This window comes from Mustela nivalis (assembly GCF_964662115.1).
Source record: "Mustela nivalis genome assembly, chromosome: 16".
In the NCBI taxonomy this organism is placed as follows: Eukaryota; Metazoa; Chordata; class Mammalia; order Carnivora; family Mustelidae; genus Mustela; species Mustela nivalis.
Window position 1 is genome coordinate 43,125,348 of NC_139035.1, and position 23,694 is coordinate 43,149,041.

The 23,694-nt window shown below is 55.9% G+C and overlaps 1 protein-coding gene and 1 long non-coding RNA gene across 3 annotated transcripts; both read left to right on the forward strand.

Annotated features, from left to right (window-relative positions):
• The first annotated feature begins 1,139 nt into the window (after positions 1-1,139).
• On the forward strand, positions 1,140-10,278 carry OPTC (opticin). 2 transcript variants are annotated; one of them, XM_082702059.1, is made up of 8 exons: positions 1,140-1,791; positions 1,884-2,081; positions 3,194-3,433; positions 4,144-4,279; positions 5,799-5,957; positions 6,802-7,004; positions 8,872-8,967; positions 9,456-10,278. In XM_082702059.1, the coding sequence occupies exons 2-8, from the start codon at positions 1,893-1,895 to the stop codon at positions 9,624-9,626; spliced, it is 1,194 nt and encodes a 397-aa protein (XP_082558185.1). In that variant the 5' UTR covers positions 1,140-1,791; positions 1,884-1,892; the 3' UTR covers positions 9,627-10,278. The 2 variants fall into 2 exon arrangements, with proteins under 2 accessions (XP_082558185.1, XP_082558186.1); XM_082702060.1 differs by lacking the exon at positions 5,799-5,957.
• A 7,790-nt stretch (positions 10,279-18,068) lies between these two features.
• Positions 18,069-22,822, forward strand: LOC309849465. The gene is made up of 3 exons (XR_014303708.1): positions 18,069-18,102; positions 22,137-22,262; positions 22,740-22,822. It is a non-coding gene; the product is annotated as an uncharacterized lncRNA (long non-coding RNA).
• Positions 22,823-23,694: the final 872 nt, after the last annotated feature.

Consider the following 23,694-nt stretch of genomic DNA (forward strand, 5'->3'; position numbering starts at 1 on the left):
GGCCAGACTCCTGTCCCCACAGCCTGCCACCTCCTTTCCATCAGCACGCCTTGTGCTTCTCCTAATGAGCCCCGGGGATCAGCAGGGCCCCCGACCCTCCGGCCCCCTTGTGCCCGCTGGCAGGAAGCTGAGCTGCACGCCACCACAGCCCGAGGGTTAGTGTGTTCTCACACAGGTCACACACACCTGCCACCGACAGTCCTGAACTCCACGGGAACGAGAGAGTGTGACGGGTGAGCTTGGAAAGGAAAAGCACGAGTAGAATCTGGGAGAGGGTCCCAGATGAGACTACTGCATCGGAAGGGGGTCTTTACCGGGGTGCGGGGGGAGCCTATGCATGCACCCCAGGAGACTGGCTGTGCCTGTGGGGTCCCAAAGAGCTGAAAAAGCACGTGGGGGAGGACCGATTGTAGGTGCGTGTCACCGAGAAAGTGGGGAGGGAGAGTGGGAGCAGGCGGCAGGGGGAATGAATGAACAGTCGCATTTGCTTTCCTTGCAGGGAATAAATGGCGTAGGATGAGAGGGAGAGCCAAGCGCAGCCTGCCTTGGGGGACGGGGGTGGGGGAACGGTTAGGCTCTGCCTGCAGAGCCCAGGCTGTGGAGAGAAAGTCGGGGAGGACAGCCCGCCAAATGTACCATCTGCTTCCTGGGCATCCTGCTGGCTCCAGGGCTATCTCTCCCTCCCCCCTGCAGAGCCCCTGTTGGTGCCTCTCCCCAGATGGTGGGCTGCCAGGGGCATGGGAACCGGCATCCCTTTGGTGAGCAGGTCCTTGGGCTGGGGGATGCCGCCTCCTCGCCAGCTGGTGCCCGGGAACACGGCAGACCATGCACTGTACCCTGGGCCAGGCTGGCGACCTGCCCCTTCCCCGGCTTTGCCAGGACAGAGACGAGTCCTGCCAATGCCGTCTGTTTCCAGGGCATCGAGGCACATGATCTCCAAGCTGGGGTGGGCAGGGTGGAGGGGATCAGGTGAAAAGGGGCAGGATCCTATGAACAAAGGACAGTGCTCAGGCCTGAGCCTCAGGAAATCTAGGCCCAGATCCTGGCTCTGTGTGACCTTGGGTAAGTCACTGCACCTAGCTGGATCTCTAGTTTCTTGTCTGTTGGATAAGCTGTTTGGACTAGATGATTTTCAGGGAGCTTCACGGCCAGGATTCAGTATCTTGTGAGGGGGACGGAGTAGAGAACAGGAGGCAGCATTGAAGAACTCAGGTAAACACACAGCACCCACCCCCTCACCCCACCCAGCTCCTGCCTTCACACCACGGGCACCGCACAAGGCATTGAGGAAAAGAGAATGTCTCTGACACAGACGGCTTTGGTGGGGCATGGGGAAGAGGATTCTTCTCAACGTCCTGAGGAACCCACCCAATGGCTTCTGGGGTTCCTGATCAGGGCTCGGTCTCAGCAGATGAGAAAATTTCTTGTATCCTCATTGCCGCCATCATCATCATCATCATTGGGAAACTTGAAGTTGGTCTTCCAATCCTACCTCATCCCCCATTCACCTTCTCTTGGACCTGCCCCCGCCTTCAGCACCTCCCTCGGGTTATTTTTGTTCAGTCACAGTCCCATGTGGGGGTCCAGGTGGTGGGTGGCTGTGCGGTCACTGTGCCTTCACTCAGACTCTTTGAATCTTTGGGTACCATCCGAAAAAAAACTAGAGAGCCAAGCCCTGTCCCTCCCGAGCGCTCCATCACCTGCCACCCACTCCCTTAGAAAGAAGAACCTGCTGGCCCTCTCAACAGTGGTTCTGAAAAGAGAAAAGCAGCAGACAGAGAAAGAGGAGAGGTGAGGGTGGGCGGTGGGGAGGGGTATGGCGGGGCGGGGGGGGAATGGAGCCAGTGGGGGGAGAGAGAGGAGAACTCCCTCTCACCAAACAGAACACGGGAATGGGGGACCCGCTGAGCAAAGAGGAGGGGGAACAGCAGGACACCAGGAAGAAGAGAAGTCTGACTGGTCACATGCGCCCTTGGCCAGCTCCCCGCCCAACCCTGGCCCACTGCAGACGACCTTGCCACCAGAGTCCCCACTTCTCTGGAAGCTGTGAGGTTCTGTTCTGCAACAAGAATAAGCAAGGGGTAAGGTTCATGGTTTGAGGGGTGTTGGGCTTATTGTTATAGAAATGAGGAGCTAGGGTGCAGTCCAATGGCCGGCTGGGGCTGGGGGAGAACGGAGGGAATTTAGGACTCCAGGCTAGAGAAGCTGGAGGGTGGGAGAGGGGGAAGGCTCTGATGGAGAGCTCATTCTTGCTAATGCAAAGGGCTTACCTCTAGCCCAGCGAAAATGAACAGAGGGGGAGAATCTGCTAGACTCTTCCGTAGCCGGCTTTGGGGAGGGCTACACTATCGGAGATGCATCAGATTCCTCACACCCACGCCGCACACACTCCTTCCCTGGTCTCTGCACGTGTGCATACACTTACACACGCTCATCATGTGCTCACACGCTCATCACGCACATACAGAATCACCTGGGCACGTGCGCAAACACCTAGGGAATGCTCTAGATGCAGACACACTCCCACAACCACCTATGAAGAACACTTTCATTTCTGCAGTCATTTGTTTCTAAAAAGCTGCATTTAGAAAGTATTTTGTAAACCGACATCCTTTTTTAGATCATATGTCCGTTTTTAAACCCATGTGCTGTGAGGGCACTAGGTGTGCCCTGTTTTTTTCTGCACTCCCAGAGGTAAGTCCAGTGCCTGGACATAATAGACACCCCATAAATTGTTGTTGAACAAAGGGGTGACAGAATGCATAATCTCTTAAAAAGCACAAGACTCCTTGATGACAAAGTTTCTCTAAATCTGGCTTAGTGACTAATGGCAGTACTTGGTGTGTGTGGTTGTGTGCGATGAGTAAACGAGCCTTCACCGGGTGTCTACACACGCCTGTGTGAGTGAGTAGAAGTGTGTGTGCAAAGCATGTAGGCACTAAAGTGGGGTGGCGGTGGGAGGGGCAGTCAGGAGACATAGCCCCCCACCACACACATAGCCCCAGCCTCAGGGGGCTTGCCAAGGCCACAAACGCACTAGTGTATCAGGAATGGCCTGAGTCTCCGGTGTGGTGGCGGGAAGTGGGGCAAGTCTGTGAGTTGCTCCCATGGCGAAGAGACAGACGACTGCCCTTCCTCCTGCCCACTCCGCAGGGCTGGACTCTGAGGTGATTCAGCTTCTTCCTTATTTCAGCGGCCGCCTCCTCCCGGGGACCCCATGAAGCGAACGGCTTTCCTGAGCCTGCTAGCTCTGGTGCTGCTGGGGACAGGGACTGCCTCTCTCCCGAAGGGGAGGAAGAGGAGAGATCCGGCCGGGGAAAGCGATGCTTACGGGTTCCTGGGCAACTATGTCCTGGGCCTGGACAACTACGATGAGGTCATTGACCTGAGCAACTATGAGGGGCTCACGGACTATGGGGACCAGCTCCCCGAGGTAAGGGGCACACAGCAGAACAGCGACGCTCCCCCGACGACACTGGGCGCTGGGGGCCTGGCTTTCAGCCTCCCCTTCTTTCTCCAGGAGGTAGAGATTCTTGTCCCTCTGTGGGAACTTGTCACTTAGATGATACTAAGAAAGAGGACAACAGAAGTCCAATTTCTTGGTTGGTTTGTAGTAAACCTGGCGGTATTCACCCCCCTTAAAAGTCCTGTATCTGTCCCCCTGCCCCTAAGTCAGACCAGAATCCATAGCACTGTGGGAGGGACGGGGTCAACCATGTCTTCACACACTCTCTGGAAAAAGCAGCTCCATGACCCTGTCTGCTCTCAGGCTATCTTCGAGTCTGAAGTCCTTTCTCGGCCCTTCCTGGCCTTTGCAGGGGCCGATCCGAAGCCTGCACCCAGTAGCTATGTGAGTTGGTCAGTGCTGGCCTGGGCTCTCGGCCTGGGTTCTCCAGAGACTCTGGCCCAGCTGGGCGGCCAGCTGCCTGCTGGCTCCCTGCGCTCCCCTCTGCTGGGCCATTCCCTTCTCCATATAAGGAAGACGCTGCATCAGCCCCACTTTAGGAAGTTGACTTCCTCCCTCCCCCTTTCTCCACAGTGACTTGTTGCAAGTTTGAAACTGGTCACCGAGGCCCAAAGTTCACAGGAAAGTCCTTTTCAAGCAAAAACTGGCCTACTGTGTGCTATGTGCTCTGTCCCCAGGTCAAAGTGAGCAGCCCGGCTCCTCCAACCAGGGTCAGTTCCACTCAGAGCACAGTGACTCCAAGGTCACTCTCCTCCAAGCTGCCAATGAACAGGCTTACAACACTGGGCTTCCTGGACTCCCCAGGCAGCCATGGTGAGTTCACGGTCATAGGTCACAGGGCACGTAGTTCATAGGCCATGCAGCCATGACCCAGTACCGGGCCTGCCACGGTGAAGTGTGGTCAGGGTCGGGAGTGAAAGGGCAGGGCTAGATCTCACTGTAAGGGAGAAGAGGAGAAATGGGCACAGTCAGAAAAGGAAGGAAGGAAAGAAACCCAAAAGGAGAGGCTGGCTATCCCTAACGCTTTTGAGTGAATGGACAAATTGGAGGCGGGGTGGGGGGGGGAAGTCAACCCTCTGCTTGCCTAGCAGAGCTACCCTACCTTAATTAATAGCATCACTAGGGGACCAGGTTGAGTGGTAATTAGATTAGAGACAATTAAAAGCCTGTCAAGGAGAAGAAATAACTTTGTGGCTGTCACTTGGCATGGGGGCAAGTGAAGCAGTCCTACTGCTTTTCAGCTCTAAATTCCCTCTTAGCAGCTCTGTCCCCTCCCTGATGCCCTCCTGGAGCTGGTGCATGTGGCAGTAAGGGGTTGGCACTCTGCTGGAGATCAGGACTGGAGCAGAGGCGGGATGCAATTAATTCCTGACTCGCGCGTCCCTGGCTCCCGTTCTCTTGAGATATTTGTCTTGAGTGGATCTAGGGTATTGGGGCATGGGTAGGAATCCGTGACCTCTCAGAGCTACAGGATCTCGGGCTTAAAGAGACCATAAAGGGCCTCAGCTGGATCTGCCATTCAAGGCCTTGGGGTAAGAAGGATGCTGAGATCGTCTCTGCTCTGCCCACCCTGGCCCCTGCCTGCAGAGAAGAGCTGCCTCTTCCTCGTGGGGCTGTGTCACTGCTAACTAACCTCCCCCTTGAGTTGGATGGCCGATGGTCCCCCATCAACTCTGTCCCTTGTAATGGTGAGTGATGGAAACCACCTGCGCTCTTCAGTCAAATGAGCCAGGAAAGCCTCCCAACGTTTTGAAAACAGTTTGGCCCATGTCTAATGACCACCAGCCATGGAATGATAACACGAGAGAGCTGTTGCCCAGCAGAAAACTGGGATGCTGATACCCTAAGAAGGGAAATGAATTCTAGGCAAGCGCTGTCACTCGTGACTTTCCTGTGCTTGTTGGAGCCATCAGGCCATGTCTTACTCCTCGCCCACAAGGCAGCTGGCAGAGCCAGTAACCATTGGCCAGTCCACTTAATTCTGGCTTTATTTCATCTTCCTTGTGCCTTTGGGCACCAGAGAGGAGCCTTATGGAAAAGAGATCAGTGGATGTCCTAAAACACCCACCTAGGCCCAGGAAAACCTGCAGAGGACTGGAGCCTGAAAAAAGCACCAGTGGGCCAGGACTGGGTAGTAACTGGTAACGGGTCTGCCTCTGTTAGGTTGGGGGCTGAGTGCCAGGCTGGGAGCGGCTCCCAGCACGGCCTCCGCGCACTGTGTCGTTCCATTCCGGCCATGGCTCAGACGCTCCCTGAGTGAGGACCCTTGGTCCCAGAGGCTAAAGGAGGACTGAGAAGGGTCTCCCTTTGTTCTGTCTTCCACCTGGGCCAGACCTGCCCACCTGTTTGGTCTGCGTGTGCCTTGGTTCCTCTGTGTACTGTGACGATGCCGACCTGGAGAGCATCCCTCCTCTTCCCAAGACAACCGCTTACCTGTACGCCCGCTTCAACCGCATCCGCCAGATCCGAGCCGGAGACTTCAAAGGGCTGAGTACGTGGTGCCCTGGCAGAAGATGAGGGCGAGCCTGTTGGGGGAACCCCCGGAACCCCCAGACCCCCTGCCTTGTGCCCCCTCTCCACGAACAGTCACAGACACAGTGTCCCACGTGACTTAGCCTTTCCCCCTTAGCTTTCAGTCTCCGCAGCTACCCAATGGCAATAACCCCAAGCCTTTCTAATCCCCTCCCTTGAAGATTTTGGATAATAAAGTGTCCTGTCTTCATCTGCACCCCCCAAAGCTCTGGAAAGCTGGAAAAGGGAAGATAGGATCAAGCCTACATTTTCAGATTCCAAGCCGCTGTAGCTCTGTGCCCTCCCGGTCTCTGGACAGACCAGGCTAACTCAGCCCCACAGCCCTGACGCGATGTGCCTAATTGTGGTTTGTTGTGTGTTTTTGCTCCTTGATGCCTTCTACCCTGCCTCTGCTAGGAGACCTGGGCTCTCATCCAGATCCTGCCACTAATTCCCAGAGCCCTCAGGGTCACGGCAACCTTTTCTGTAAACCAGCAGTGAAGGGGCCAGGGGCGGGGGGCGGCAGTAGAATGGGTCCAGACATTGGTGGGCCTGTCGGGTCTTGCCTTCTACCGAACCCCTCCGAGGTGGACAGCCGCCCCACAGGGCAGAACTCCAGGAGAGAGCACTGCAGAATCTGAGGGCTTTCCCCCGGGGTTCCTGGTTTATGACATTTTATCTCCTGGCTTGGACCTCATACAGGTGGAGAACAGACTGGCTTTCCCTATCTTAAAAGGGATGGAGCGGGGTCCACGTGGGTCCAGCAAGAACGAGGAAAGATGGTAGGTCCCGTGTCTCTCTGTGTTCTCCCCCATGCCCCACAGCAAAACTGAAGCGGATCAACCTTTCCAGCAATTCTATCTCCTCCATTGATGATGACGCCCTCCAGCTGCTGCCTGAGCTGCAGGATCTGATCCTTCCAGAAAACCAGCTGGGGACTCTGCCTGCGCTGCCCACCAGCCTCGAGGTCCTGGACGTCCGCCAAAACCGGCTCCGGAGCTCGGGGATACAGCCTGGAGCCTTCAGGGTGAGCCAGGGCCTGTAGCCCACCGTCTCCCCGCTGCCACCCCTGCCCACAGCCACACACACACAAATCCCATGCCCTCATGGGACAGCCCTGCTCCAACCCTGTCCTGCGTCTAATCATCAAACCCCATTTTCTTCATCTGTTCCCATTATTGTATTAAACTTTTTGTTGTTGCTGCTGCCAAGAGACTGCTTCTGATGCAAGAAAGGGTGTTTAGGGGCATCTGGGTGGCTCAGTGGGTTAAAGCCTCTGCCTTCAGCTCGGGTCATGATTCCAGGGTCCTGGAATCGAGTCCTACATCGGGCTCTCTGCTCAGCAGGGAGCCTGCTTCCTCCTCTCTCTGTCTCTGCCTGCTTCTCTGCCTACTTGTGATCTCTGTCAAATAAATTTTTTAAAAAATGTTTTAAGGGTGCCTGGGTGGCTCAGTGGGTTAAGCTGCTGCCTTCGGCTCAGGTCATGATCTCGGGGTCCTGGGATCGAGTCCCGCATCGGGCTCTCTGCTCGGCAGGGAGCCTGCTTCCCCCTCTCTCTCTCTTTCTGCCTGCCTCTCCGTCTACTTGTGATCTCTCTCTGTCAAATAAATAAAATAAATTTAAAAATCTTTTTAAAAAAATAAATAAAATAAAATAAAAGTTTAAAAATAAATAAATAAATAAAAGTCCTTACTATTAAAAAAAAAAAAAGAAGAAGAAAGAAAGAAAGAAAGAGGGTGCCTGGGTGGCTCAGCTGGTTAAGCGGCTGCCTTCAGCTCAGGTCATGATCCTAGAGTCCCAGGATCAAGTCCCACATCAGGCTCCCAGCTCCATGGGGAGTCTGCTTCTCCTTCTGACCTTCTCCCCTTTCATGCTCTCTCTCATTGTCTCTCTCTCAAATAAATAAAAAATCTTAAAAAAAAAAAAAAAAAGAAAAGAAAAAAGAAAGGGTGTTTGACAACGTGCTAGCCATGAATCTCCAGGAAAAGGAAATTCAGGCCTCGTTACTAGAAATGGGGGCGGTGTGCAGGTGGTGCTGGAAGTCAAGGTCAGCAGCTCTCCCTCTCTGTCTCCCGGGTATGCCGTCTCTTGGCTTCTCTCCGAGCATCCTTCCATTCACCTGTCTGCACCCGCAGCTTCTGCTCCCCGAAAACACGGGCTTGCATGGGACTTGCCATAGTGCTGGCCCCAGCCCAAACTCTACAGAAACCTTTATTTCCAAAACCCGCCACTAACTGACTAACCGTTGTCCTTCTGTGAGCAAATGCTTGTGGGAGACAGTCTGATTGCTCGCTGGCTGGCCGGTTCTGATGGGAAGGGCTAACCCCCCAGCGCAAATTGGGCTGAGCTCCCGGAGCGGTTCCAGTGCGGAAACGAATTGCGGCGTGGACCCGACCTCCCCCCACTCCTCGCCACTGTTTCACACACGCAGACTTGGTTTGCCTCGCGTGCCCGTGGCTCTCATTCTGAAGCTCTGGCTAGCTCCCGAACATGCTCTCCACAGCCATCCCGGGCTTAGCATTGGAGACTTTTCGTTTGGGAAAATCCCTCTCTGATGGCAGAAACGTTGAGGCTGGACTGAAAGCGTCCCCCCTCCCACCCCCTCCCTGCCCCTCGCCCACCCTTCACCTGCTCCTCGTTACCAGCTGACCAGCCCTACATGCTCCCCCAGCTGCCAGGCCTCAACGCAGCCCCGATCCTTCTGCGTCCAGTAGGAGTTGGTGCCTGTGAGCTCCCGAGAGGCTGGGCAGCCCCTGTAGCACCCCAGTGCCGAGCCTGGCCCGCGGCTGAGGCTCAGGAGACCCTCAGTGAATGAATGGGGTGACATCAGGCGCCCATCCCTGCCGGGTCCAAGAACATCTGCCAGCCTCCCGTGCCCTTTGTCTGCTCCCCAGGCGCTAGAGAAGCTGCAGTTCCTCTACCTGGCTGACAACCTTCTGGGCTCCATCCCCGGGCCTCTGCCTCTGAGCCTGCGCTCGCTGCACTTGCAGGTAAGCCGCACCCCAAGGGCAAGAACGTTGACCGGGGCCAGGGACACGGAGGTCAGATAACTGGGAGCTTCCTTAGGCAGTGGCGGGCGTCTCCTTCACTGATTGCTCACTGGAGGCAGGGATTGGAGGTCTAGCCCAGGCCGTTGTCTACAGCCTCGGGGTGACTGCCTTCCTCTCCTTCTCCTGAAAATGCTTCCTGTCCCCCATGTCCTTCATCCCATCTCAGCGGACTGCTCGTTCCTCCCCTGCCTTCCCTTCCCCTCTGTCTCATCCTCCTGCCTTATCCCTCTAACTCTCTCCCCTCACTCTCCATCCATCCTCCACGGGCCACCTCCCCTCGCCCCTTGCTGCACGGCCTTGGCCTTCTCTGCCTCAGTTTCCCCAGCCTCAGGAAGGGAGCTGCCAGGGAAAGCTGAGATCCGCCTTCAGCGCTGCCTCAGGGCCCTCTCTAGGCAGAGGTGTAGCAGCTGTCTGTGTGTTCTTTCTAGAATAACATGATCAAGACCATGCAGAGCGACGCCTTCTGTGACACCGAGGAGCACAAACACAGCCGGAGACGGCTGGAGGACATCCGCCTGGACGGCAATCCCATCAACCTGGGCCTCTTCCCCAGCGCCTACTTCTGCCTGCCTCGGCTCCCCACCGGCCGCTGCTGTTAGCTCGCATGCTCCGCACACGCACACGCGGCGAGGGGCCCTCACCGCCTCCCAAAGCACGACTGCCCCCGCACGGTGGTCTTCCGTTCAGCCAGGAACCAGTTGCAAAACTCACCCCTACTCCCTTCAGCCACCTTCTATATGCATGCACACGCACACACCCATGCACACACACCCATGCAGAGACATACGTATACAGAATCGAAACACACACACACAGAAACACGTGCACACACACACACACACACACACACTCGCGTACATAAATGTCCTTCAGTAGCCAAATTTGCATTTCTCATCCTCTTTCCTTAACACCTTATGGCTCCTGACTCAGAGATCAGCGTCTGCAGCAAAGCTTCGAGAGTCCCCATCCCTCCTACATACAGGGAATGCCGGGAAGTCATGGAAGAGGAAGAGGAGAAAAAGAAGGAGGAAGGGGGGAGAAGCAGTGGCATGCTTTAGCCAGCTCTTACTACTAGGCTCGCAGCACCAATTATTACATTTCCCAGAATTTTGTAAGCTGTATTGCTTCTCGGCCTTCTGGCTAAGATCAAGTGTAGGATTTTTGCAAGCCGCTCATTAAACATAGCTTTTATTAAAGATTAAATTGCCAGCTCGCATTTAAATACATTACATGGAAAATAAATGCAATAAATACTCAAACTCATTCCTTTCTAATTAGTTTACTATATTTTACTCGTAACCATGTTCTTGAGCTTATGTCTATGACATACTCTGGAATGACCTGCCCCTGGTGCTCATCTCTTCCCAGCGACACTCAGGGACATCACATTGGCAGATTGAGCTTGGTCATGGTGAGAGTATTTACACCACAGACATCAGTACATGCTACACTCTGGGATTCTTTCAGAGAGAGAGACAAAGCTGGTTGTTAAGCATTTGCCAGCACACTACGGAGGAGAAAGCAGACTATTTTACCCCTATGGGTAGGGTGGGGTTTCCATGGGACTTTCTTTTCTCGCTCTTCCTAGACCAACGGCTTCCTGCTAGATTTGGAAGGAGCTGTTCATAAGGATGGAGACTAACAGGAATCTTCATCTGGATGCCCTCTTTGTAGCGCTCACCTGTCCCTGGCTCACTGGACAGCCTTGGAGCTCGGCTCCACCAGCCCGCGGAGATCCATCCTGGCATTGCTCTCTTCCACGATTAACCACCAGAGGGCAGCCTTGCGCAAAGAGAAATAAATAAATATAACCATTACCTGCAACCTTGGCGTCTCCGTGAGGTCTGCTGTGATGGGAGACGGGAGGAAGGCCAACTGTGATGCAGCTGACTTGTTCCTTGAATTATGAAGAGAGGAGAGATGTCACCCTTCTCCTTATAAGGAGATGTTGGACAAGGGGGATGCAAAAGGTGGGTCCTTGGCGTCCGTGTTGATTGAAGCACAGAAGAGGGTTGAGGGGGTGCCTGGGTGGCTCAGTTGTTAAGCCTCTGCCTTTGGCTCAGGTCATGGTCCCAGGGTCCTGGGATCGAGCCCCACATTGGGCTCCCCACTTAGTGGGATGTCTGTTTCTCCCTCTCCCACCCCCCTGCTTGTATTCTCTCCCTCACTGTGTCTCTGTCAAATAAATTTTAAAAATCTTTTTAAAAAAAGAAAGGAAGGAAGAAAACAAGAATTGAGGCAGGCAGTCTGACTGAACATGGACCTGTCATGGGCTAGGCACTACGTTCCACGCTGGCGATGAGATGACGTGTAACAGACTTTTGACGTGTAACACTCCTTTTCCTCGTGGACCTTCGAGTCTGGCACAGAGAACACATGTGCAACAGTCACACAACCACACCACACAACTCATGATAAAGACCATAAGAGGAATCCCCGGAAGGCTGTGAGAGCGTACGGGGGAGACCCCATCTAAGAGGCCAGCAGACTGTGAAGGAAAAATTTCTAAGCTAAAACCTGAGGGAGAAGTAGGAGTTAACCAGGTGCTCTGTTACCAAGGCAATCACTCAAGGTGGGGGGCCATGGTGCAAGGGTGGGGGTGGGGCCCCCCCAAATCTGGCTGGACCCACGTAGCAGCAATTGCACTCCTCTGCGTCCCCTGCATGCCTGGCACCCCTCCTTTGGATCCTCAGTCCAGTCCCGCAAGCAGACAAGTCGTGGATTATTAGTCACATTCTTGAGATGAAGAAACCAAGAACTCCAGAAGATAAAAGCGCTTCCCGGAGCTCACGTGGCCAGCTGAGGCTTGGACCAAGACACAACACACACGTTGCAAACGGAGTGGGAAGTCTTAAAGGTGAGAGGTGCCCTTGTGGTTCCCGCCCTGCCTGCTTCCTCTTTCCTAGAGATCTAGGACTTCCAGCACGCCTGGGACTGGGAGAACAGTGAGCCAATAGCTCCCTGCCTTTCCGAACAGTAGAGAACAGTAGAATTTCAGTAGAGAACAGTAGAATTTCAGGACGGTGAAGTTCTGACCCTTTCTCTTCCTGTCTTCCAAAAAGCTCATTACTGTAGGAAGGCTTTCTGTCTCTCTGCCCATCTCTCTCTCTGTCTCATTCACCAGTCCTCTCTTCCTCCATGTCCTGTTTTACTGGATTATGACAAGGCCTAAGCAAGCAACAGCAGAAAGACTCAAGATCCCAAATGCAAGAAAACTTGGGTTGAAAAAAAAAAGAGAAAGAATTTTCCAGAACTGGGGTTCCTGGGGGCTAGAAGTCACATCATACCCACATACCCCACGTTAGTCTGTGCTGAGTACAGAAAGTCATCTGACCCTCGCTCTAGGGCAGAGAAGGGGGCTGGTAATTCCTGGACTCGTGGAATTTGCCAGATACCATAATGGAAGCTATTATGCACATCAACTCATCCAGTCCCAATAAGAGCCCTAGAAAGGAGGGATGTTTATCCCACGTTGGAGATGAGGCAACATGGTTACAGAAGGGCGGGACCCCAAATGAACAGGCAGTAAGTGGCAGAGCCAGTCCCTCCTGGCACAGGGCCCCAAGTCCTGCTCTCACAGCTCACGTCAGGGTGGGCGCCCCTTTCAAGGCCAGCGGAAGAGGCAGCTCCTGACCGTTGCTTCCCTGAGGCTGGGACAGGATCTCCCAGGGGACGGGCTGCCTGTGCAGCTGTCTCCACACTGATCTTCTGATCTCCCGTTTGGGGCGAGGGAAGCCCAAGGAATAGAAAGAATGTCTTTGTTGGCTGCCTCTCTGAAGAAATTCTAAACAGTGCATCTGTCCCCAGGCCCCTCCGGAATCCAGAGAGGGGAGGGGCGGGGCCGGAAATCCGAGGCTCCCAGAAGCTGCTCCGTCCTGACAAGGGGGGTGTGCTCTGACTTCTCCAGGAGCTAGAGCACAGAGCACCTCTTTCCTCAGCGCTCCAGTCCTGCTGGATGACAAAGACTGAGGGTGGTTGGGAGCCAGAGGAGGAGACCATGGTGGAGGGAGAGGGACAGTCAGGCACCAGGGCCGCCTCTCCACCAGTGAGCAGTCTGAGGTTGGCTCCAAATCCACATCTTCCAAGAGCAGGACACTCCAAGTCTCCCTCATCTGGGTCGTCAGCAGCCATCGGCATTCGGGCTCAATGCTCAACCTTGGCGATCTTCTTCTTCTTTTTTTTTTTTTTTAAAGAGTTTATTTATTTGACAGACAGAGATCACAAGTAGGCAGAGAGGCAGGCAGAGAGAGGAGAGGAGGAAGCAAGCTCCCTGCCAAGCAGAGAGTCCAATGGGACCCTGGGATTATGACCTGAGCTGAAGGCAGAGGCTTTAACCCACTGAGCCACCCAGGCGCCCCAGCCTTGGTGATCTTGATGAGGGCTCTGGCTCTTGGGTGGCTCCCTGGGGACCATCCTTTCAGCCCCGTAGGAAGAAGCACCTCCATCCTCTTCAGTACCCTGTGGCTCAGGGGAAGACGGGGGACACCAGGAGTGGGCGTTTACAGGGACTGTCCTCCACCTGCCCATCCTCAGCTCCACAGCAAGGCCTGGGCCAGAAGGGAGATGGAGGTCCCCAGGGAGTGACCCCCCCCCACCCGACTTTCTTCCTCCTGCCTTGTCCCTTAGTCTCCTCCCTGAGCAACAGTCTTTTGTGCTCCTGCTGTGAATCTGCACCCTACAGAGTTCTTTACATCCGGGATCTAAGGTATGGTCCCACCGACTCTGCGAGGAAGGTACTATTAATCCTACTTTCCAGATAGATTATGGGAGGCTGAGTGATTTGTTCAAGAGCAAGATGACTTAACATCTAAGAAAACAAGACTGGGACGCTCGATCTGCGGGTTGTGAGTTCGAGTCCCACATGGGGTGCAGAGATTCCTTAAATAAATAAAACCTTTTTAAAAAGGGAAAAGAAAACCAGACTGAGGGTAGGGAAGGACAGCCATCGATTCTTGGGAACTCCAGCTGCTGGAGCAAAAGATGAGTCCCTCCCTCCCCAGCCCGAGAGCTCTTTGACCAGCGAGGAGTGGAGAGAACATCTCTCGGGCTGAAAAACTGGGAGCTGCCCACACACCTGCGTCCTGAGCCCGCCTCAAGGCTGTCATGACCCTGATCCTGATGGAGCACATGGGGTGAAGAGGTGACTTCTGAGGGTCTGAGCTCAGGAAAGCCCTAGGGTCAAGGACACACTGCTCCCTCCATCTCTGCCCCCACCCAAACCCACGTGGGTGGTCCAGCACCCACATGCCCGTGTCTGCGTCCTTGCTGCTCCGGCCGGAAAGAGGGAGGCAGACAGACAGGAGATGGACAAGGCTCTGCCCTGCCCCCTCCACTGTCTGGAGCGCACCCCCCCACACACACCGGCTTGGTTTTGCCCCTCCTCTCTCTCTCACGGTTGTCTCCCTGGCCAGGCGAGCTCCACCTTCTCCAGCAGCCACCCTCTCTTCCCACGCATCTCCCTCCCATGGCTGCTGCCAGTCTGAACCAGGGTCTCCTTATAGAGGCAGGACATGGCTTTTTCCCCACCCTTCCCATAGCTCCCTTCTCCAGGAGTGACAGAGCAGCCCAGGGACCACCTTCTTCCTGCTTTGCAGCAAGAAACTCCCCAAACTCAGGCCTCCTTGTTTTTAGATCACCCTGTGCATGCCTAGGAATGCCTGAGCACCCCCTCCCGGAGCATACCCCCTGAACACACTGCCTCTTCTTCCCCCCTCGCAGCATCCCCCCCAAAAGTTCTCTGTCTCCCTTCCCTTTGTCCCCTATTGTGCCCAGGGCACCAGAGCAAACAGCTTCTAGCCTTCTCCTGGCAGCTTCTAGCCTTCTCCCGGCAGCCCTGCCTTCTAGTACCCTTTAATCACATGGTTCATACACAGGCAGAAGGGCAGTGTTTCCTGCTGTGGCCACCTGCAAAGGGACTGCAGTGCAAGGGATCGAGCACTAGAATGAGAGTCTGCTGCCCCAGGCCCCGACTGTGGGACATGTGTCAGGTCATACCAGCACCTTACTCTGTTCCCCTTCCCCTTGGAGCTCCCTGGGCCCCAGCTCCCTTGCCCAAAGCACATCCAAGCATGAAGGGTGTTTTTTCTATCCCCATCCCCATCCCATGCCTATTGTTCTCTGCAACACAGACCAACAGTGACAAAGAGATGCCAGTGGTAAAGGAGAACTAGGAGAAGCAAGGACAGAGAGTAGGGATAGCACAGGACTTGTCCTGTCTCCCACTTGGGCCCAGGAACCTTTGACAGGGACACCCATCTTGACACAAGGGACAACAGATCTTGAACCACAGCTGGTATGTAATTAACAGATGTCTTCCAAAGGATTACCAAATGCAACCTCCCCCAGAAGGGCCCCTGTACCCCAGGACAGGTTCCTGGAGCCTGGTGCTTCTCTTGGGCAATCTAAGAAATTCCCAGGGAGCTGTGTCCTAGGAGACAGGCGGGATGGCAGGTTCTAGCCTTGGGGATAAGCAAAGGCCGGCTGGGGAGCCTTTGGCCTCCAGATGAGCGCTAAGGGGGGCGGTGGGTGGCAGTGGGGAATGGGGTGGGCATAGGAGAAGTGGGACCTGACAGTGCCTGAGGTCATGGCTCTGGGTAATCCTACCAAATACCAGGCCTGAAAGATGCAAACAGCCCCCAGGCAGAGGAGGAAGGTATTAAGCGGTTACTCAGTTGTTTTGAGCTAAAGCACCCTATAGGAGAAGGGGGACAATGTCATCTTCAGGGATTCAGGTCTCTCAGATCCTCTATCTCCTTGGGTTAAAATCACCTTGCCAACGTAGATATTACTCTTTTCAACGAGTTGGTCTGAAATTACGGTCTTTCTTAAAATCAGTACATCAAGACATCATCCCTGCAGAGATCCTGGGAGGTAGAGAAAGATGGGAAGCTGGGAAAAATTCAATATTCCAAGGGCCCTGAGAGTCCTTCAGTCTAAGCCCCTGTGTCCAGGCAGGACTTCACCTGACGCAGAAGGCTGTGTCCCCTAGTTTTAAGTCACGGCCGGGGGTCCCAGGAAAGCCACCCGGCCACCATCTGCAGGACCCGATGCCAGGCCCTGTGCCAGCCCTCTGCATCGCATGGATGACCCTATTATATCCCCAGAGTATCTCTAGGAGGTGGGCACTGCCTGTTTTATAGAAGAGCTCAGACAGGTTAGGCTCTTCGTCCAAGGTCACACAGGTAAGAAGCCAAGTGGAAAGACTGCAGAGCCCTCTGCCAGCTGGGATGGGGACAGTGTGTCTGGTCCAGCTGCTAAATCACGAGCCCCTCACATTTCCACCAGGAGCCTTATACATAGAGCACACCCCATAAACACAGTGCCAGGCCAGTTCCACTGTCAACGGCTCACTTTCTGCCCCCTCCCTCTCCTGACATCCCCAAACGGGGCCCAGGCACACCTGGATTTCTCCTCCAAGCCTTTCCAACGTAGATCTTTCCACACCCCTCCCTTCCCATCTATTGTCTTTGAGCCCAGCTTCTTGGCTCCTGAGCTCCTGTTCACTGATTTCTTTCCGGTTCCTTCCACCCCGAGCACAATAGGCTCCTTCCTGCTTGTTGGTAAACAGAATCCCAACAAGCCCCAGGGGGTGTGTTCCTGGAGGAGCTGGAGCTCCTGCAGTAGGAACCCCAGGAGAGGAGGCCTGGCGCCTCCCCTGTCTCTCTGCCACCTGCCACATTCTTGCACATTGTAGCTTGGGAGACAAGGGGCTCCCTTTTTGGAGCTCAGGAACCGCTCACTCATCTTGTGCCTGGAATCTTGGAAGAGGAATGGGAAGGAGAAAGTGTGTGTGTGTGGTGTGTGTGTGTGTGTGTGTGTTTTGAGCCACTGCCAAGCCAATCCCCACCATTCCACTCCCAGCGTGAGGTCTGGTGGGTGGGCTTTCTAAGTCCCTGCTAGGCTAGGACAGGCTGCAAAGAAGCAGTAGTAGAGAAGGCAGAATCATCAACAGTGGAGAAGGAAGACACGTCCCACGGGGACAAGCCAGCAGCCACAGTTCCTCCATCACAGAGGCTAAGGGGGGGGGGTCCCCTACTTCTCCATCTAGGCTCACGTGGACCCTGAGCCTCAGTGTTCTGAGCAGGATGGGAGAGGAAGCCCCGAGGCTTCAGAGTCTTACATAGATCCAAGCCCTGCCTCAGTGCTGACTATCTCTAGCGTCCTTCATGGACTCTGAACAACAACCCTTTATCAAACGCCAGGCACCGGGGGCATCATAATAAAGACAGGTAAGGTCCCTGTTCTTTCTGGGGAGAGACAGGCAGTAATGGAATAAACAAACAATAACAGATAAACAATATAATCCAGGCAGGGACAGATACTAGAAGACAACAGAACAAAAGTGATGGGGCAGAGAATGGTGTTGGAGGCCAGTGACACTAGAAAAGGTAGTCAGGGAGGGCCTCTCAGAGGTGGTGACCGTTGAGGCCCAGCCTTCATGACCAGCAGGCAGCAGTCATGCCAAAAGCGAGGGGACCAATTTCCAGGCAGAGAGGGAAGGCCCTATGCAGACTGAAGCAAGCAGGGCAAATGGGAGGGCAGAGGAGGCCCCGGGGGAGCGGCCAGAGCAGGCTGGGAGGTGGGGTTGGGAGGCAGCAAGGCCCCAGGCATGAAGGTTCTGTGGGATTTCATCAGAAGAGACATGGGTCCTTCTCCAAGGAGCTCAAACACCTTTTATCCCTTTGTGTCCCTGTTCACGATGCTGGAAGTAAGGAAGGAGGGAAGGAAGCGTGATTCACAGCTGGAAGGTGACAGTGACCAGAGCCAGTAGGACGTTTTAAGGAGGAAGACGCCACAGCTTGGCTCCAGGACCTGGGTAGGATAATGGGTGGAACTAGGGAGTGAAGGTGGAGGAAGAAGGGGTTGTAGGGTAATGGGTGGAAACAGAACGGAAGTGGAGGAAGAAAGGAGACACCTCAGGCTGAGGGAGGGGTGACAGCAGGAGAGCCCGAGGTGCTGGAGGCTGGCGCACGGACACGGAGCAGGGAGCAGAGGCCCCTGCACTGGGTGCCATGGAGACCGGAACCCAGGTGAGAAGTGTCCCCACTGGCACCTTCCCCTGCTGTGTGGCCTCAGGTAAGTGGCTTCTCTGTCTCTCTCCTCTGGCCTTGACAGAGGTGGTTTCAATAATCCCCAAGGTACAAATGGTCTGGGAATCTGAGACCCCACATGGCCTTTGGCCCTGAGAAGGTCAGGGCTTAGAGTTGAGGCCACCCACTGAGTCTCAGAGCCCACCAGCCCCCCCATGACACTCCAGGAACAGTGGCCTCCCAACTGTGGTGTTCCCCCTCACCCAAGTGCGGAGGGAGCAGCGTCACAGGGGCCTGCTTGCCCTCACTCCTCAGACCCAGCCCCCTCCAAGGAACTGCCCCTCCCTCAGGGACAGGAACTCCCAGAAGCTTCCATAAGTGGCCATCTTTCCATGCCAGGACTGGGCGGGACGCAGACCCACCCCCTGCAAGGCAGAGAAAGGGCCCCAGTGACCGCGTAAACACCACCCCCGCAAGGAAGGAGTCTATGACTTCAGTGAGGGAATGATACACACACACACACACACACACACACACACACACACACACACACACACACCCCAGAGCAACAGAGCCCTGTTTCCTTGTGAGAGGGCCTGGGGAGATGGGGAAGGTGGAGCAGGGGAAGGGGGAGGGGGGGCAAAGGGGTGGGTGGGAGTGAGGGCAGGGGAGAGGCTGGCAGAGCCACGATTTCAGGCCCTCTGTCCTTTTCACCTTGTTGCTTCAGGGCTGAACAGTCTCCAAACCCCGGGCAGCCCTCTCCTTCCCGGCTCCTTCCCTCCAGCTCCCGCAGGAGCCGGGAGAGCTTCTCGAACACACCGCCTGCTTTCTCATGCACAATAAATGCTTTCCCGCAGAACCCGCTGCGCTTTCCACCACATTAGTAATCAGTGCACAGAACCAGAGCTTTCTCTTCCCTCCTCCCCCGCGCCGGTCTCTCTCCTCCCTTCTCCGTTTCTCTCCCGAACCCCTTACCTTCTCCTCCGGCCTCCTCCCCACCCAGCAGAGCCACTGCCACCTCCTGGGAAGCTGAGAAGGTTTCAAGTCAGGCTTCGGCATAAGGAAAACAGCCCTATTTTCCTTACTTTGAGAAGGTGCTGACACGGACAGCCGGGGCAGGGTGTCTGGTCTATTCAAAGCCTCAGTACCTCCGTGACTGAATCCGGCCCTATTTTCTCATTTCCCTGCACCGCTGCTCCTCTGTCCTGCCTGGGGTCCTGTCCTCCTGCCCCTCGCCTGTGAGCCGTTGCCCCCCAGCTCCCCGAGACCCATCACTCATTCATCACTCCTTCATTCCGCTCATTCAGTCATTCGGAGTCATCTCTGTGCAGGGGCCTGCGACCCCTGGCGCTGGGGAGGGAGCCTGTCGCGGGGCTGCGGGGGGGGGGGGGGTACAGGGAAGTCGCGGGGCTGCGGGGGTACAGGGAATAAGAGGTGAAAACAAAAAGGGTAACCGCTGCCGCTGCCGCTGCCGAGGTGGCCCTGAGCTGTTGGGGCGGCCACTCCCCATTCCCCGGTGGCAACAAAGACCCAAGAAGGCCTGGGGGGTGCGGAAGGTGCTGGAGAGGAAACCTGAGGCAGAGAGGGGCGCTCGCGGGGAGAAGGGCGGCCAGGCGGGAGGCTTCCAGGCCAGCGGCTGGGCTCTGCCGACCAGTGGCCTCTGCGTGCAGCGCTGGGCGCGGCTGGGGCAGAGGGAGGTGCTCAGGGCTGAGCTGGGGCAGGAGAAGGGGCTTGGCACCGGGGATCGGGGATCAGGGATCGGAAGGGCCTGGCTGGTGTCCGGAAAGTTCAGTGCAAAGCGGTTTTGACAGGGGACCATTGCGGGTTGGGAGCCGGCTTGGAGGCTGATGGGGTGGGAAGTAGTAGGAAGGTGTGAGTTGTGTGTGGGACGGTCTGCCATGAAGGGTGGGACTCTCCTCCCTAGGGCGATCGGCATCCGGGAGTGACCGTGGGACCAGACTTCTGGGCGCTCCTGGCCAGGCACTGGCCCGGGATGGCCCTGTGGGCACGCGCTCAGAAGGGACAGCAGAGTGGCCGAGTAGCAGCGGCCGCAGAGGAGACCCAGTAGGGCAGGAAGAGGCCAGGCGGGAAGAAGGAGGGAGACAGTAGGGCAGGCCTCCCTGGGAGCCAGTGTGGCGGTGCCCTGGCCGCCCCGCGAGCAGTCCGGGCTCACCGCTGCCTCTCTCCTCATCCCCGGTGCCTTCCTTCCACCACCCACCATCAGTCACAGTGATGGCGCCCAGGCCTCTCGGCAGGCTCCGATGGATGGTCAGCTCAAGATCCTCCTGCTTGGAGAGCTGTAGGGGGCAGGGGCGGCACAAAATCCCCACTCATTAAAAAAAATGACCAAGTAATATCAGTAAGAAAGGCACCTAGTGTAGAAGAAGTGCGTGCTAAAGCCATGCCAGGGAGAAGGGGCCGATCAGGGAAGGAAGGAGGCAGGGACACCCTTTCTGGCTCAGGAGCACTGGGACCAAGTGGGATGTGACATCCATAATTCATACTCGATCAATACTGCAGGGCCCGGGGCTCTGACCCCTTCCGAAACCCGGCTCTCCTCTGACAGCTGAGCCCGTCTCCTTGGAGGCCTAGGGCAGGAAGGTTTCCCTGTGAGACAGACTCGGGAGCCCCACAGCCAGGATGACGGATGAGCCGCTGCTCCGGGCAACAGAGGCCGGTGGGGCTGAGCAGAGAGAGAAATATGACGGCAGAGCAACTCGGAAACAAGAGAGATGCCCAGGGGCTGGAGAGGGGGCTGCGGGGGAGCGGTCCTTCTCTCAGCCATCTCCCCTTGCCTGTCTGTCTCTCCAACCAGGTCCTAAGTTCCATGACACAAATGACACAGGGAGGTTGGGGACAGCTGACAGGGGAAGGTGAGAGATGAAGGTCCAAAAGATTCTCTCTTCCCTTTTTTCTGGAACATGGATTTGGAAAGCCACAGGGGTACTTTGAGGAGTGGCTCACCCAGCAGCAGAGGCTGTTCCCGGCGCCAGTGCCCCGGAACTGGGCCCAGCCCCCAGCTCTCCCGGCACATAGGTTCAGGCTCCATTGAACCCCACAACTTCAGGCATAAAAGACATGGGTCAGCAGCTAGTGGAGGGAGAGACAGACCTCGTAGGAGTAGGAAAAATCAGGACTCCATTCCAGAGCCCCAGGTAGATTAGAACTGCAGAGATCTGTCCGGAAGCTGCTGTATGAGCTGCCTGGCAGACTGGGCAGTCCATAGGTGTGGGGGGTAAGGCCGCAGCCCACTCTTCCCCAGCCCTCGAGGGCCATTTCAGGCCTCCAGGCTGCACAGTATCCTATCCAGGCAGACACAGGCCAGGAAGGATGCTCACAGGGTACCATCGCCCCTGTGCGCCACCCCCCCACTTCCCATCAGCTGCTGGGGGAAGGGGAACAAAGAAACAGTCAAGGGAGCCTCCCTGTCCAGTGGCTCATTGATAAGAGGCCAGACCCTAGAGGAAGGAGGTCTTGGGGCTGGAGGCAGCTGCCCCATAGGCAGAAGAGGATAGCAAGATTGAGCCATTGAGCTCTTTTCTGAAGGTGAGCTTTCGGCGGTCAGAATTATAGAGCTTCTCTCCAGTGGACACTCCAGGCCCTGTGGCCCTTAACTCCCAGGTATGAGGGTTATATTGATGAATCAAACACGTACCCCCTCCTAGGGAGTTTACACTCTGAAGGCCACAGAGGGAGGCCTGTTAGCAATGCTAACAGCGTGAGCACAGAAGCTCTGGCTGGCTGGGCTGTGGTTAGCTGGAAGACTACCTGGAGGAGGCAGTGCGGGAGCTTGGCCCTTCCTCACTCACTTAGAAAGCCAGCTCTCAAGGGCCAGGTGGCTCAGGGACAGCAGCATCCGTGATGACAGCAGGGATGGGCCTTGCAGTCAGGACATAACACAGATTCAGAGAGAGAGAGACTGCTGGCAGCGCGAGTGTCTCGAGGTGGGAAGCATGCAGACACTCGTCCTGGGTGGGCTGGCCTTTGCTGGTCCCTCTCCCTGCTTCCTGTTTCCTGCAGACCGTCATTTTCTCTCTGACTACCCACCCGCCTCTCTACCTGGCTCCCCTCTCTACACAGGCAGACCCTAGTTACTCCCCTCGGGCTCCAGCATCCTTGACTCCAGGTGAAGCCACTGCCCTGAATACAGGCCAAACAGCACAGACTGCTTGCCCGGCCAGCCCCTCTCTTGGAACATCAAGCAGGGTATGATTCTCAGAAAGTTGCAGAAGCTCCCTGCATGGACAAGTCGCCATCACTCCCTCCATCACACCCCATGACTCTCTGTCCTGCTCTGTGCCCTGTGCCTGGAAGACTGACCCCCTTGAAGGCAGCAGCATCTGGGCTCCCTGGTCCTGCAGCTTCCTCGGGGTCAGTGGAGGGAGATGGGCTGCGAGAAGATCAAGACCACGCAGTCCTCATTCACTCTGGTTTCTCCACCTCCTGCCGGGCCTCGGGGTTCTGGGAACAGTCATCTAGTGAGGCCACAGCTCTCCCAAGGGCCCTGGGATGGCTTTTCTCAGGGTCCCTTCAGGGGAGTTTATGCCCCCTCCCTTGCCAGTTTCCCTTCACCCTGCCCAGGGCAGCGGGAGGTAGGGGGAGGAGGAAGTGGGAGGAGGAAGTGGGAGGAGGGGGAAGGAAGGACCCCAACTCACACATATTTCGCCCTGTTCTCACCTGCAGGAAGAAAGAGGGAGAAAACTTGCCCCTAGAGGATCATCCTGGGATGACGTCCAGTCTGGGTAACACATAGAGAGGAACGTGGGTTCGAATCTTAGTTCTGCCACATGTAAGTTATCTTTCTTTTGTTTTAACTTTTTCACCTGTAAATGGGGCAAGCCCTCCCACTCCGCGTTATTACAAGGACTGAATGAAATATTGCACGCACACCGGTGCTTTGCCATGGTTAGGCGCGCAGAGCTTGACAAACAGAAGCGATGGGGAATCGTGCTGTAAGAGACATCTGACGGATGCTAAGCCCAGCCAGCAGTCGGGGTGACCAAGGGGCTGCTCTGGGGCCTCTGAGAGACCACAGGACAGTTCCTGGGATGTGGGGCCAGGTCCTCCTCCCCGGAAAGGCTCTTTTCCTAGGAGACGTCTCCCTGATGTCATTTAAAATAGCCCAGGAGCAGCAGGTGTGTGGAAGGGAATCCCAACCATCGAGGGCAGGGACTGAGAGCAGCCTGCCTCTCTCATGCATTCCCAGGTTCCACGGAGAAGTTTCTAATGTTCATATCATACGGAGATCACAGCGCCGGCTGCTCCCCTGTCTGTGCGATCAGCTTGCTGTGACTCATTTGCCAAGTCTCAGGATGCATCAGGAGCCACAGAGGCCATGGAGATCCAGAAACATCATTTCTCAGGAGCGGGAACGAAGGCTTAATGCCTCAGGCCCCACAGGGGAGGCCAAAGTGGACAGCAGCTCCTGCCGGTGTCGGGGTCCCTGGTGCTGGATGAGTCACAGGCCTGTTTCATCCCGGCCCCAGCCAGATGCAAAGAAGAACACAAATTAGCTAGGAGGAGGAAAAGGAAACAGAGAAGCAGGGTGGAGGCGCCCCATCCCCCATCCCCCACCCCCCACCCCATGCCAGATGCCGGGCTACGCTGAACACGCACTTTCGCCTTCGGTCCAGACCTT

Bases quoted from the DNA above. Each gene is read 5' to 3' on its own strand.
- OPTC (XM_082702059.1), top strand. From the start codon at position 1,893: ATGGGGGACCCGCTGAGCAAAGAGGAGGGGGAACAGCAGGACACCAGG. The intron at 3,434-4,143 runs GTAAGGGGCACA...CTCTGTCCCCAG, and splicing joins ATGGGGACCAGCTCCCCGAG to GTCAAAGTGAGCAGCCCGGC. The intron at 7,005-8,871 runs GTGAGCCAGGGC...TCTGCTCCCCAG, and splicing joins TACAGCCTGGAGCCTTCAGG to GCGCTAGAGAAGCTGCAGTT.